The 12972-nt window shown below is 38.3% G+C and overlaps 1 protein-coding gene across 1 annotated transcript; it reads right to left on the bottom strand.

Annotated features, from left to right (window-relative positions):
* Window positions 1–3504: 3504 nt before the first annotated feature.
* Window positions 3505–9240, bottom strand: LOC115244926 (E3 ubiquitin-protein ligase MIB2-like). The gene is made up of 12 exons (XM_029822944.1): window positions 8896–9240; window positions 7943–8412; window positions 7753–7868; window positions 7269–7657; window positions 6810–7022; window positions 6545–6716; window positions 6181–6442; window positions 5788–6099; window positions 5321–5684; window positions 4899–5110; window positions 4426–4673; window positions 3505–4333 (listed from the first exon to the last, which is right to left on the bottom strand). Exons 2-12 carry the CDS (start codon window positions 8374–8376, stop codon window positions 4014–4016), a joined length of 3042 nt encoding a protein of 1013 aa, XP_029678804.1. The 5' UTR covers window positions 8377–8412; window positions 8896–9240; the 3' UTR covers window positions 3505–4013.
* Between the last annotated feature and the right edge of the window lie 3732 nt (window positions 9241–12972).

Raw genomic sequence — 12972 nt, 5'->3', positions numbered from 1 at the left:
TTTGCCGGTTCCCTGCGGGGACCGATATACGATTGATCTAAATCACACTACGATCTTTTGTAAGTAGCAAGTGCACTTTCTAATGTCACATTTACTTTGCAAGAGGAATACGCGGACGAGGATTTGTTGGAATATTTTTTATGTTAATCTTTTAGTGATTTTTCTGGGTTAAATATATATAATGTGTACAATCGGATTCCCGTATTATCCACTCTACTCTCTTAAAATTTGAAAAAATTTCAAGTAAGAGTTCTGGATTGCTGGATTTTAGAGAGAATAATATGATAATGTTTAATGATATATATAGAGTTTACTCTATCTCCACAAATTTGGATCTGTTTTATCACATATAGTTGATGCACGATTGTGTACTAAATCGACCAATATTGAAGTTTAATATATATTATGTACTTTGGCAATTCATAATGTTTTCCCATTCGCAACTTGCGGAAAAAATTTGCTCATTAAAAATTCTTTAATCGTTCTAAAAACTAAGTGACGCGCACGATTATATTTTCATTCTACTCGTGATTGGACAAATGGAAAATGTGAAAGAGAGCAGCGAAAGAGTGAAAGCGATTAAATGCAAAAAGTGGATGCTACGGAAATCTTATATTTTTTATCCAAATATTGTTGTTTCATTCGTTAATTGAAAATTATAATCGAAAATGGTAATTGCAAATCATATATAAGACGCGAAGTGTGTGTCTTATCTTAATACCTTCTGTATTGTGCTTACATTTGTTGTTCGTTCTTCGATATATGTTAAGTATTTATCCACTCAATGTCATATTCCAAATCTATGCAATTTGTCTTTAGTTATCTATACTTTCAATTCTTAAACGCATTTATTTTGTCATTAATGCATAAGGGCGATATCTCAATGGCCATTTATGATTTAAAGACGTCAATGTCTCGATTAAGAAACAAAAGAGAAAGGCGAACTAAACAGGAAGAGAAGAAGAAATAAAAGATTATTTTTTTGCGTTATATGTAATTCGTAGAGCAATCGAGGAACAAAGGAACCATGTTGTGTTTAACTAACGCGAAGTTGAAATTAGGATATTCATCAGTTTTTCGCAGAGTGTACACATTTCTGGACATGTTGTACTTCTTAATCGCTATTGTGAATCATCATATCTTGACGCTTGGTTGCCCTTTGTTAGGATTATGCTATAATATTATTCTCAAAGAAAGTGAAGAGATAAATGAAGAAAACAGTACAGAAGAAGGTGTATAAGAGACAGTTCTATAGCTGAAAAATTTCTGAAGTGATCGTACTATATGGTATACTATATGCCGTCACGATTTTGTTTAAGTTAATTAGATACTACAGATAAAATACGATGTCACTACTAATAGAATACATTGCGTTTAGGTTACTTTAGAAAAAGAGAAAATATTATTACCATTATTATACATTATTATATATCGTTAGTACTGCTATTACGATTTTTGCAAAACTGGCTCAAGATTGTAATATACGATTATCCGAACCTTTATCGAGTACCAAAATAAATAAGATTGCTTGCTAAGCTAAGAAGATAACAAGCTCATTTTTCAATTCTTGTTTTAAGTGCGTTATAGGTGTTCGTTATGTTATTACCACTTTGTTACTCGTCTCTGTAATATGTTGTTTTCTATTTTCATTAACTACACGATTAGTCGACGGTGTGAGAAAGTTGACGGATATTTTTTCACTTTTTTTACTCAACGAAAGATAAAGCTTAAAGGAACACGGATGGGATATGGAATTAGATTAGTTTATCTATCGTAAATTTGTTTATTTAAATATGTCGTAAATTATAATTGCGTAGAAATCTATCGATGCTTAAAAGTTATGCTATCGTAATATAACATCTTTTGTGTAATGTATACGCTTCACATATCTAAATACGACAATACAGCTATTATAAAAAAGAAGGAAAGAAGAAAAGAGAAAAAGAAGAAGGCTAATATCATCTTGACGAAATCAGATTGCAGCACTATTGCAAAATTGTACCTTTCTCGCCGCGAACATAAAATTCGCGATGCATTACCCTGTTCTCGCCATACAATGATTCATAAAAAAAATCTCTCGATTCGTTAATCACTAATGTAGAAATTACGTTAGCTGATATAAAAAAATTGATTGATTATCGCAGCTCCGATACATCGTAGTATATCTTTACACCTTATTCGTATTAAATAGAATTTCCTATGCGCCTCGAGTTCGAGTTTTTCGTTGTGTCGAGTAAGAAGGCAAGATGTCTAATACTGATAGAAAAAAAAATCCACTCAAAATTAATTGGTTTATTTCTCCGCAAGGATCTCTCGCTCGAGGAAGCTCGCTTAAAATTAATTGGTTCCATACGTTGTCCCATACTTTATACAAATCAGAATATATAATTATTCTATCTAAAAAATTTGGCTGGGGATCTCCTTTGAATGTGTCTTATTTATCATGCAAAGATTCATCCAACGATACGCAAAATACGATAAGGGAGAAAGGGGGTACATATTTCAACATCGGAGGAGATTCGCAAGATTTGAACAATATGTCATATGTAGTGGGGAGGAAGTAACAAAAAATCTTTTTCGATATGTTAGGATATGAAATTATATATTTAAATGTGCCTCCCCTCTCTTCTCATCTACTGCGCGTGAAACAGCAAAAGCTCGCAGTCTGAAAGTCTTGGAGTACTTTTATAAAACAGTATCCTATCGCAATAATGTGACGATATATACACACATACATTTCTACGAATTTCTATGATTCTTACTGCGTAAAAAACAACAATGTTTTTCGCCAGTTAAATTCGAGAAGAGCTCGTTTTTCGCGCTCTCTTTAAAAAATGGACGGGATAAAGCATAGGCAATACGCCAATTTGTGAGGAAGGAGAGCGCACAACAATTGTATGTATGACGCGCTCGTTTGCCGAAATACGAGATATCTTCAATATATTAATAAATCTCTGAAAAAAAATCAACAAAAGGTAACGTAAAATCAAGCTATCTCATGTCCGAGCGAACGCGAATCTCGTGATGTGCATAAGTCTTTCTCAATATGACACAATGTCGGTGCGATATAATGGAACTCGCTTTTTTACGTGTCAGAATTGTCACAGAAGAGGAGAAGTGTATGTCTTGGCAGTTTAACTTTTTTTCAGCATACGAAACGTAATGCACACGTATCGCTATGATCAACTGATGAACATTTTTCTACGCTATAAATAATACCACAGTCGGCAGAATTCATCGTTTCTTTGCATCATTTAAACAAATGTATATGTACAGTATCTTAAAAAGATATCTTTTGGATGCGTGATATCTTGGAAGGTAATAGCATCGATTACAGTAACAGGGTGTCTACTCCAATCTTTTAAAAAAAATTCCCTGATCTCTTCCAGGTATTTTCATTCAAAATTCCAAATGAAAAGAATATTTTAAAGATTTTTTGGTGCCCTTTCTAAAATAAGTTTTTTCTTGTATGCGTTTTCTAATGCTAAATTCTAATGATTAAAAATTACGATAAGAATATGTACTGCATATATTAAATATATTATTAAAATTATTATATATATACACATATTTATAATATATTTTAAACACATAATTCACTTGGACTTGCAGACTGCTTGTAACATAGGAGCAAAATTATGAAAGAGAATTTAAGAAAAAATTCCCCGAATCCCAATAAAATTCCATGAGAATTGCTTGATTTCTCCGGTACAAAAGAAATCCCTGAGAACTCCAGATTTTCCATATTTTTCAGGGAGTAGATACCCTGCAGTAAGTAAAAAGATTTCTGTGACTACCTTCTTTTCCGAATATCTCCTTCTTCAAGTTGCGTAGCGGCCAAATAGTTTAAAGCCGAATATACGTTTATCACAACCATCTTATTCACGATAATTATTATTACAATACTACCGTTCCAAGTATCGATGCTTTCTCTCGAAACACACATTGTATACCGCTCGATAAATCAAACGTTGTTATTCTTCGGTATATAAATGTTTGGTCGTTGAACTTATTTAATACAGATTAATCTTCTTTGTGATCGTCTTGCGACACATGTGACAGGTCTTCAACGGAGCGGCGCAGTGTTCGCAGGCACCGTGACCGCAAAGGAAAGCGACATTACGACGACGTTCCATACAGATGCTGCACATGTTTGCCTCCTCGAGATCTGCGACTCTAGTTTCCAGATAACGTAATCGCTCTAAGTCTTTATCCTTTTCCTTTTCCCTTTCCCTGTCGCTGATCTCTTCCTTCCGTTTCTCTTCCGACGACACGTCTTTCGATTTCCCTTCCGAATTAGCTATTGAAACTTCACCTGTTGCCAGCTGACCATCTAGACAAATAATGCAAAGATAATATATAAAATATATAAGGGTAAATCTTTCCTCGGTTTAGAAAAATGTTTAGAAAAATTGATTCAAGTACCTTGAATCGTTTGCGTTTTGACAATGGTATGACCGCAACGTGCACAACCAAGTGTAACGCTACTGCTAGGATCGAGTCGGTTCTCTTGCTTTATGCCCGTTACGGTACCTGAGCAATCCTGACATTCCGCAGCGTCGCCGGAACCGGATATACTTTTTCTCGCGCCACGCAATCCTTCCAATTGTGATGTATTAACTATCCGATACGTAGATGGTTCTACGTAATTACTCGGTGGATTATTCTCTATTCTGTAAAATACACACATGCATACAAATTATTCCTCTTATATATTTACCAATAAGTTATCGAATTATCTCAAAATCAATTAATCTCATTATTTTGAGAATATTAAATTCAATTTTCAAAATATCAATCGATTTGTCAGACATTTCAGACATATTTATAAATGCTTCGAAGATTGGATTTGCAACACTCTTAAAATAAAATCTTTGTTATCTTGTTTTGCATCTTACTCTAATTGCGTGCTATGACTTTGGTATTTGTAAGATCGTAAAAGATCGACGAGCAGAGCGGTTTGCGGATTGCCCTCCAAAAGATCAAGCGGCGTCTTGTCCTTGTTGTTTCTGATCTGTTCGAGGAGTTTGCAGCTTCTGTCCACGCTTACCAGAAAACAAGCTAGTGCTAATTCAGTCTTTGTGCTTTGCCTCGCCAGACTCTGCCAGATCTACCCGAAGAAAAGTATTTTGTCAGAGAGAAATGACAAGTCTATACTCTTTCTTTTCTTTTACCTTTAGAACTATAACATATAGAATGTACAGAATAATTTTGAAAACATTAATTTTATCTAAAAAGATAAGTATTTATTCGATGATTTTGTTTCTTTTTGTATACATTTATAAATATCCGAGGAAAAATTGTAATCTCTTAGACGTACCGCATATATGAGCGGCGAATCTCGGCTACTCTCAGGCGTGAGCACGGCAGTTTGTTGATTCGGGCTCTTTGCTATCGCAATGTGCAGCACGGTGTCACCATCCTCGTCCGCGCTGCCGATGTCCGCACCAGCATGCACCAGCAGTTCGACAATTGACCAGTGTCCCTGGGAGGTCGCCAAGTGCAACGGGGTTTGTCGTCGTTTGTTGCGTAGATCGACCTTAGCGCGGCCGCCGTTCTGCGAGAGAAGGATGGCCACAACCTCTCTATGTCCGTTCAACGCCGCCAAATGCAACGCTGCGAATCCGTCCTCCTTCTTCGTATCCACCAAGTGACGTGCGCGAGTGACTAGCCTCTCCGTTGCGCTGCAACGGACATTCACGAATTTATGTAAATCAAGGGTGAATTAGGCAAATTTTGAAAACACAGTCCATTTCCATCGTCGCACACTGTATCTATCCTACATACTGAGCGTTGCCCTTGAGCGCGGCATGATGTAGAACATTGAAGCCCCGTTTGTTTCGAAGAGTGAAGTCTATTCTTTCACAAGCGCATAACACGTCGATCACGTCTAGGGCATCCTTCCCGATTGCATCGTGCAACGCCGTGTCAGCGTACGAGTCCTGCAGATTGACATCGCAATGATGACGCAGCAGCACTCTCACGCATTGCGCGTGTTGTTTGTTAACCGCTACATGCAAAGCGCTGCATCTACCGTTGTTGACGGCGTTGATAGCCGCGCCTCGTGATAACAGCAGTTCCATTATCTCCGGCTGATTACTGTTCAAACGCAAAAATGAATAACAACACGTCGATATACTATTGGGAAGAAAAGTCAAGATAATGAGTTTCCAAACATACCCGAATGCTGCATAATGTAAGGGCGTATCACCGTCCTCGTCAACCGCACGCAGAGAGGCGCCGGCGTCCAGAAGAAGATTGCAGAGCTCGCGCTGACCCTGATGCGCGGCCACTTGCAGACACGTTTTCCTGCCACCGCCGGGAGCGCGCGCGTCCACTTTGCCAGGGTACTTTTTAAGGAACTCTCGCACTGAGGCCACGCCGGCCTCACCCCTAGCCGCGTCTCTCAACAGTTTCTCCACTTCGCTATCGGTACCCTCGACTGGAAGAAATTAAATAGATAATTACACCTATAGCATTACAAACAAAATCGATCCAATAATGAGGCTATGATGTAGACATCTTTTTTAGAAAATAAGAATACCTGAACGATCTTTAAATCTATTTGCGTTATCGTGTGCGGCAGTCATAACATTCGTGCACGAAGATACAGGAACGACACTTAGCGGATTAAATGTCCACGTAGGACCGTCTAGTGCCACGCGTAAGTCACCATCCGGGTATATTTTGATTATCTTCCCGGTCTTTCCTAGGGCCTGCGACAGATATAAACTAGGTACATATATTATAAATACGATAGAGAGAAACGAGTATAGGTTGTAGTACACATGTATAGGTTGCCGACTAACATTTTTCATGATATCTGTCCATTCACCGTGACCAACTTGATACTGTTTGACGGCGGCTAAATCACTCTTTACACGCACTATGTCACCGAGGGAGAACGCACCCTTAGCGGTGACTTTTGTTAAAGCGCCCGGATGGAAGGTCCACCTATTGTTGCAACCTTCGTATTGCACGCGAATGTCTCCCTTGTCTGTAATTCGGTGCACCGTGCCGATCTAGATTTTAGAAAATTAATTCAATTAATGCATACATTTTAATTTGAGCTATAAATATTAATTAAAATTACTTAAAGTTTAACTTTTCCTTTTTGCTTCATTCTCTAAAGAAAAAGCTCTAGCGAGATTTCAAGAATTGGTTAAACCTCAGTTTACTTTAATTAATATTTATGGGAACAATACTTTTTGTAGATAAGACGAGACATTCTATTTTTGGAAAAAGAAAAAAGAAAAAAAAAAAGATACCTTTCCTATGTATTCGGCCATGCGCGGATTCCAACCACCATGACCGTCTTGCATTTCCTTTAGTATATCGACCTCAATTAGTACTTTCACTTTGTCACCGACATTAAACGTTACATGGTGTGAACTAGATGAGATGCTGGAGACACCACTTTTTGTCGGTGTCGAGCTATTTCCGTTATCCGGTATAGTCAAGACCGATTGGCCGAGTAGCGGAAGATGCTCCTTGTAATAGGTACCAGCAGTAGCCTCCTCCACGTAACACAAATCCACGCAACCTTTGTAACCTAATCGATACACATTGGTACTACCCGTGGACCATGTGACGGTCGCGACAGAGCGACTGCTCTCATTATCCCATCCGCGTATATCCATGACTCTGCCAGTCTTTCCTAAAAAAGATGGATGGGAAAAAATGGGAGATTGGTAATCCACTACATAATTATAATAACTCAAACTGAGATTTGTATAAATGAAATATTAATACCACGACCGCCATCCTGATCTCCCCACTCCCAATCCGGTCCGCGAATGACTTTTGCTCCTATAAAGATTCCTTTTAAAGATATCTTGGTGCATCCTTCTCTCGGCTCTAGTTGGATCCTACAACATTTGATCGGAAACATAATTTTCTGTCAATAAAACACAAATGGTCAAAATCGAATGGGTGTACTCACCCCACTGAATTGGCTGTTTGAAATCTCTGAAATGTATGAGTCAACTCGTGCACATCGGCCATGTAGCATTGAGTGCAGAGATCATAATCAAAGCACTGGGAACACTTCCACCTGATGCCAATTATCCCGTGTCTCTTGCAACCATCGCAGATAATGTTGGAATGCTTGACGCCGGCGGCCGCGTTATCGAACATCAACAGATCGTAAGCGCCCTGGTAACCGATTCTGTAATTACTCCTGGCGCCGTGGTCCCACTGAACGATGACCGTCTTATCCGGCGTCCGATCGGTGGGATTCGGACTGGAGGCCGAGCTCCCTACCATGGAGGGTGGCTTCCCGATCTCCACTACCGTTCCGGCATGACCTTCGCCGCCATCCTGATCATCCCATTTCCAATCTTGACCGCGGACGACACGCAAACCAACTTCCAACATCTTCAGATATACAAAACTCCGGTTCGGCTTTTAATCCTTTAAGAGAATATACATTGAGCGTTACACTGTATAACATAATATATTGATAAATGTGTACATAATTAATATTAATTTATTGTGTGAATAATAATCGTAATAACTATAATAAACAATAAAAAAATGATATTAGGCCATAATTTTGAGACAAATGTAAAACTACTTGACATATCCCTAAGAACACACATGTTCAAAAGAGGATGTCCAGAGGACATGCTTGGATGTTTAACATCCTCTGGATGTTCTCTGGACGTCTTTTGAACATGTGTATTGTTAGGGATCATTGCTTCAAACATATATGATTATCGACTTTAGTGATATAAAATATACTCTGATCCAAATTCAAAAAATTAATAAAACTTGATAAAATTCGACCAATTCAGCTCTACTCTGTGAATTATCAAGTTTGCTTAATTAATTGGAAAGTGTTTAGTTTCTGGAGAGAGAGAGAGAATATTCTCGACCAAGATCTCGTTCGCGTACCTGAAGGCAGGAGTCTCGAGCTCCTCGAGAGGGCCCACGAGCCCTATAAATCATACGCGGCGATGCAACAGCAACGACGCCATCATCGCCGATCGAGGAGGATGCGGCGACGACGGTGACAGATCGTAACGAGATCCTATGTCCGCGACACCGATCACCGATCACCGATGACAGTAACCTCATAAACTGGGCTCGTTGGGCTGTGTTCGGAAACATCACCCGTGTGCACAAGAGCGTCTTTCTATCTTTGTTATTTACCAAAAGTTGAACAAAGATAGAACGACACTCATATGCACACAGGTTAGGTTTTCGAACGCAGCCTTGATGATGGCGCCTCCTTCGGTATGCCCCGGGATGTCGGCCCGCCAGATTCAACGCACAGGAAACATCAAGGTGCCATTACATGGCAGCATCGAGCATCGAGCGTCGAGCGTCTGCGTCTGCACCATGAGGGCCACCGCACAAGGTCTTCCGTAAAGCCCGTATCAGACTACGCATTGAAGATTCAGATTGAAGACTCAAGATTGAAATTTGACCAATCAGGATAAAAAAATTTTAGTCCCTTTTGCTCTGATTAGACAAATTCCAATCTTTAATCTTCAATCTGAATCTTCAATGCGTAGTCTGATACGAGCTTAAGGGCCGTGGCACATAAGTGCCGGTCTACAATAGGTGATTTCAGCCCTAAGCCTTAAGAAATTGACCAATCACAATCAAGTATGAGGAGAATATTCGACTGTGATTAGTCAATTTCTTAAGGCTTAGGGCTTAAATCATCTTTTGTAGACAGGCACATAATTTAGAACTCTTAAGTATTATAATAAGTATTAATGTCCTATAAATTTCCATTGGATGACCCCTGGATGTCTATAGACTAATTAACATATTTCTTACGATTAAATTAAACATTGTTCATTTTCTTCTGTTTTTTATAGAAAGCAATTTATGTTATAATGAAAAACTCGCGCAATATTTATTTATTTAATGCTAAAATATTGCTGGGAAATAAAAAAATAAAATTATACAAAAAAAAATTACACACGGGGATTGACAATTCATAGAAAAATCACCGCTTGAATCTGAGATGGGCACGTCTGGCCCTCCCCTTGTAAAACACTTCTAAAAAATAAAACTCATATTCCTCGTTGCTTTCCACTTAAACGTGGATATTGAAGAAAGAGAAATTTTAATGTAAATAATTTTTAATGTTTTTGATTAAATAGTCAATTTATTACCGTCGTATTAACGACGCAACTTTACCTTGGGAACGTAATTACTGCTTTGGCCACTACTACGGTATGGCGCTGAAACCAGTGAGAAATGCTGGTCTCGCCTTCATCCGGGCCTTTGGCTATCTGTGTATTAATCTGTGGTATCGACATGTAACTTTTCCCCTAGGGCGAAAAAGTGAAAAGTGAAAAATTTTGCCATTGATTTTCAATGCTAATATTTTTCACTTTTCACGTTTCCGCCCTAGGAAAAAAGTTACATGATCGGTACCCATGTAACTTTTTCCCTAGGGCGGAAAAGTGAAAAATATTAGCATTGAAATCAAGCTCCATAAAGTTAGTCGGTCAACATCCGATTTTATAATTTTTTTTTTACGGATCGTTTGTTGGTCGTTTGTTGGTGATTGTTGGCCTAATCACAACGTATACTGGTTAATATTTTTTTTTGAAAATACGAAAACAAAATTTTGTGTGAAGTTAACCGGAAAGATATTATTTTTGTTTTAAACTTACCCTGCCGAAAATGGTCGATTAAAACGGATTTAAAAAAATGTAATCCGAATCGATCGGGATTTCTGCACCGAAAATGCGGTATTAAAACCGATTGAAAATAGTCAAATCGAATTTTGTATGCTTCAGGCGAGATTAATGTTGGATGATATATCTCCACCTCAATGCGAAATTATACGATTTCATAAAGTTATAATTAAACCTGTTTTAATGCAATTGAATTGGAATTTACCATAGTCAATCCATAGGTAAAAAATAATCCCTTTTAATAAAGAATTTTATCATTTCGCAGATGGAAAGTAAATTGATTTTATGTAGTGTGAAGTCGGATTTGCTGTTATCATGAGTCACAATTAATTATTGAATCGGTGTTTCTGCAATTGAAACTCAGTTGTTAAAAACAAATATACGATTTCTCCGCAGAGGGTCCGCCTTATATCCCCGCTTGACCGCTTTCTACTTCCAGGTTGGCTCGCTCGACCTTCGCCGCGTAGCGGCGCCGCCCGGAACTACGCTCGGACGCGCGAGCGCGTGGGCTGCCAAGTTGCGGGTCGCACTATTGTATTGCGGATTGTGCTTAATGTGACGACCTATGGCAGCCACAATATCCATTCGATTATTCGTGTTTATTTGGATTGACAACAATATGGATTAGAATGTAATGATTTTAGATTGGAAATAATCCGCGAAAGCGATATTAAAACCGATTATAGTTCGTTCGGAATTAAAATTGATTACTTTTTAATCCGGGCGCGGATTGAACCGATTAAAACCGATTAAAACGGATTATGTTTTAATCGGTTTTAATCGACCATTTGCGGCAGGGCTGTTAGTTCAATTGATGCGCAATCGTTTGTTGGTCACGGAAAAACTAATTAAAACGTTTGTTGGCTTATATTTGCCTTGAAAAACGAAAAAAACTAATGCACTCTGATGGAGCGGCAAGGGAGGGGACATTTTTCGTATGGCGATGCCATGACATACGTGAAATTTTTAGGGAGCAGTGCACTTGGACACAGTACAATTGGACACGATGTAAATGGACACGTTGCAAATGGACACGAAACTTTGTACACGGTTCAATTGGACACAGTGCATTTGGACACAATAATTTTGGACACAGTAGCCTATGGACACAGAAGAAAATTCATTTGGACACCGTTCAGTTGCACATCGGTTAGTTGCACATCGTTCAGTTGCACACCGTTCAGTTGGACACATAAAAGATACACACCGTTCAGTTACACAGCTAAACATCTGCGCATGCGTGACTTAAGTAGGAATCAGTAGGAAAGAAGAGGATAGGAGCTGGATATGTAATATGGCCGATGTGTACAGACGAAAAGTGTTTTTGTGTATGTATGCTGTGTGCGCATGTGTTGTGTACATACTTTTCGGGGCCATGTATTTCGTAGGAGTTAGCAGTCTAGTAATATATAGGAGTCTGTGCTCTGAGAACGATTAATGACGTCATTGCATCATCTCTGCCAATAAAAGGCTTGAATTCATAGTCAAATATAGTGATTAATTGAACCGGGTTGGATTAACCCGTTCATTTGAAAACGCTATAAGTTTTTTTATGTGCCACTGGCCTAAATGGATTTAAATCAAGTTTCGCAAATGTTTAGTAGTGTTTTGTTAAAATATATTAAAATTTTTATTTTGCTGACAGTCTTTTCCTTGTCAAATTTGTCAATAAATGTTACACAATACTCGATTTTCCATAAGAATCAATACAAACTTTAAACTTAAATAATTTAGAAGAAATAGTAGAACAGTTTATAAAATTTTCATGCTTTTGTCAATGTTTTGACATACGATACATACATTCTTAAATTAAATTTATAATTTAAATGATCTATATTTCATTTCACACATACAAAATTTGCACAATGTATAAATATACAGTGTCTGGTAAAGATTATGCCGTGAGCGGGTAGAGCATAGTAAACTGAACAGAAAAGTCCTGTAACATTTTTTTTATATAACGCTTAATAAAGAAGTTATTATTGAGTAAAGTCTGCCAATCAGCGCCGACCTTTAGCCGTGCGCTTGGTAGTGTACGTGAGCACTCCGTCGCTACGGCCACAGTATATACAGTAGCGCAACTCCCTGTCGGCACCTTTGATGTTAGTGTTGGCCAAAACGGAGTGCGCATGCGCGAAATAAGTAAGTTGGTCGGTAAAGGTGCCTTTACATGGCAGCATTAAGCGTCGAGCGTCTGCGCAGAAAAATGCGCAGAATTTAAAAGAGATAGATTCTAGGCTGAAATTAGATTCTGCTCAATTTTCTACGCAGACGCTCGACGCTTGACGCTGCCATGTAAAGGCACCTTAAC

This window comes from Formica exsecta, unplaced genomic scaffold, assembly GCF_003651465.1.
Source record: "Formica exsecta isolate Colony F162 unplaced genomic scaffold, ASM365146v1 scaffold884, whole genome shotgun sequence".
Taxonomy (NCBI): Eukaryota; Metazoa; Arthropoda; class Insecta; order Hymenoptera; family Formicidae; genus Formica; species Formica exsecta.
The sequence above is the reverse complement of the archived record's forward strand: the minus strand, read 5'-3'. Positions and strand labels throughout refer to the sequence as shown.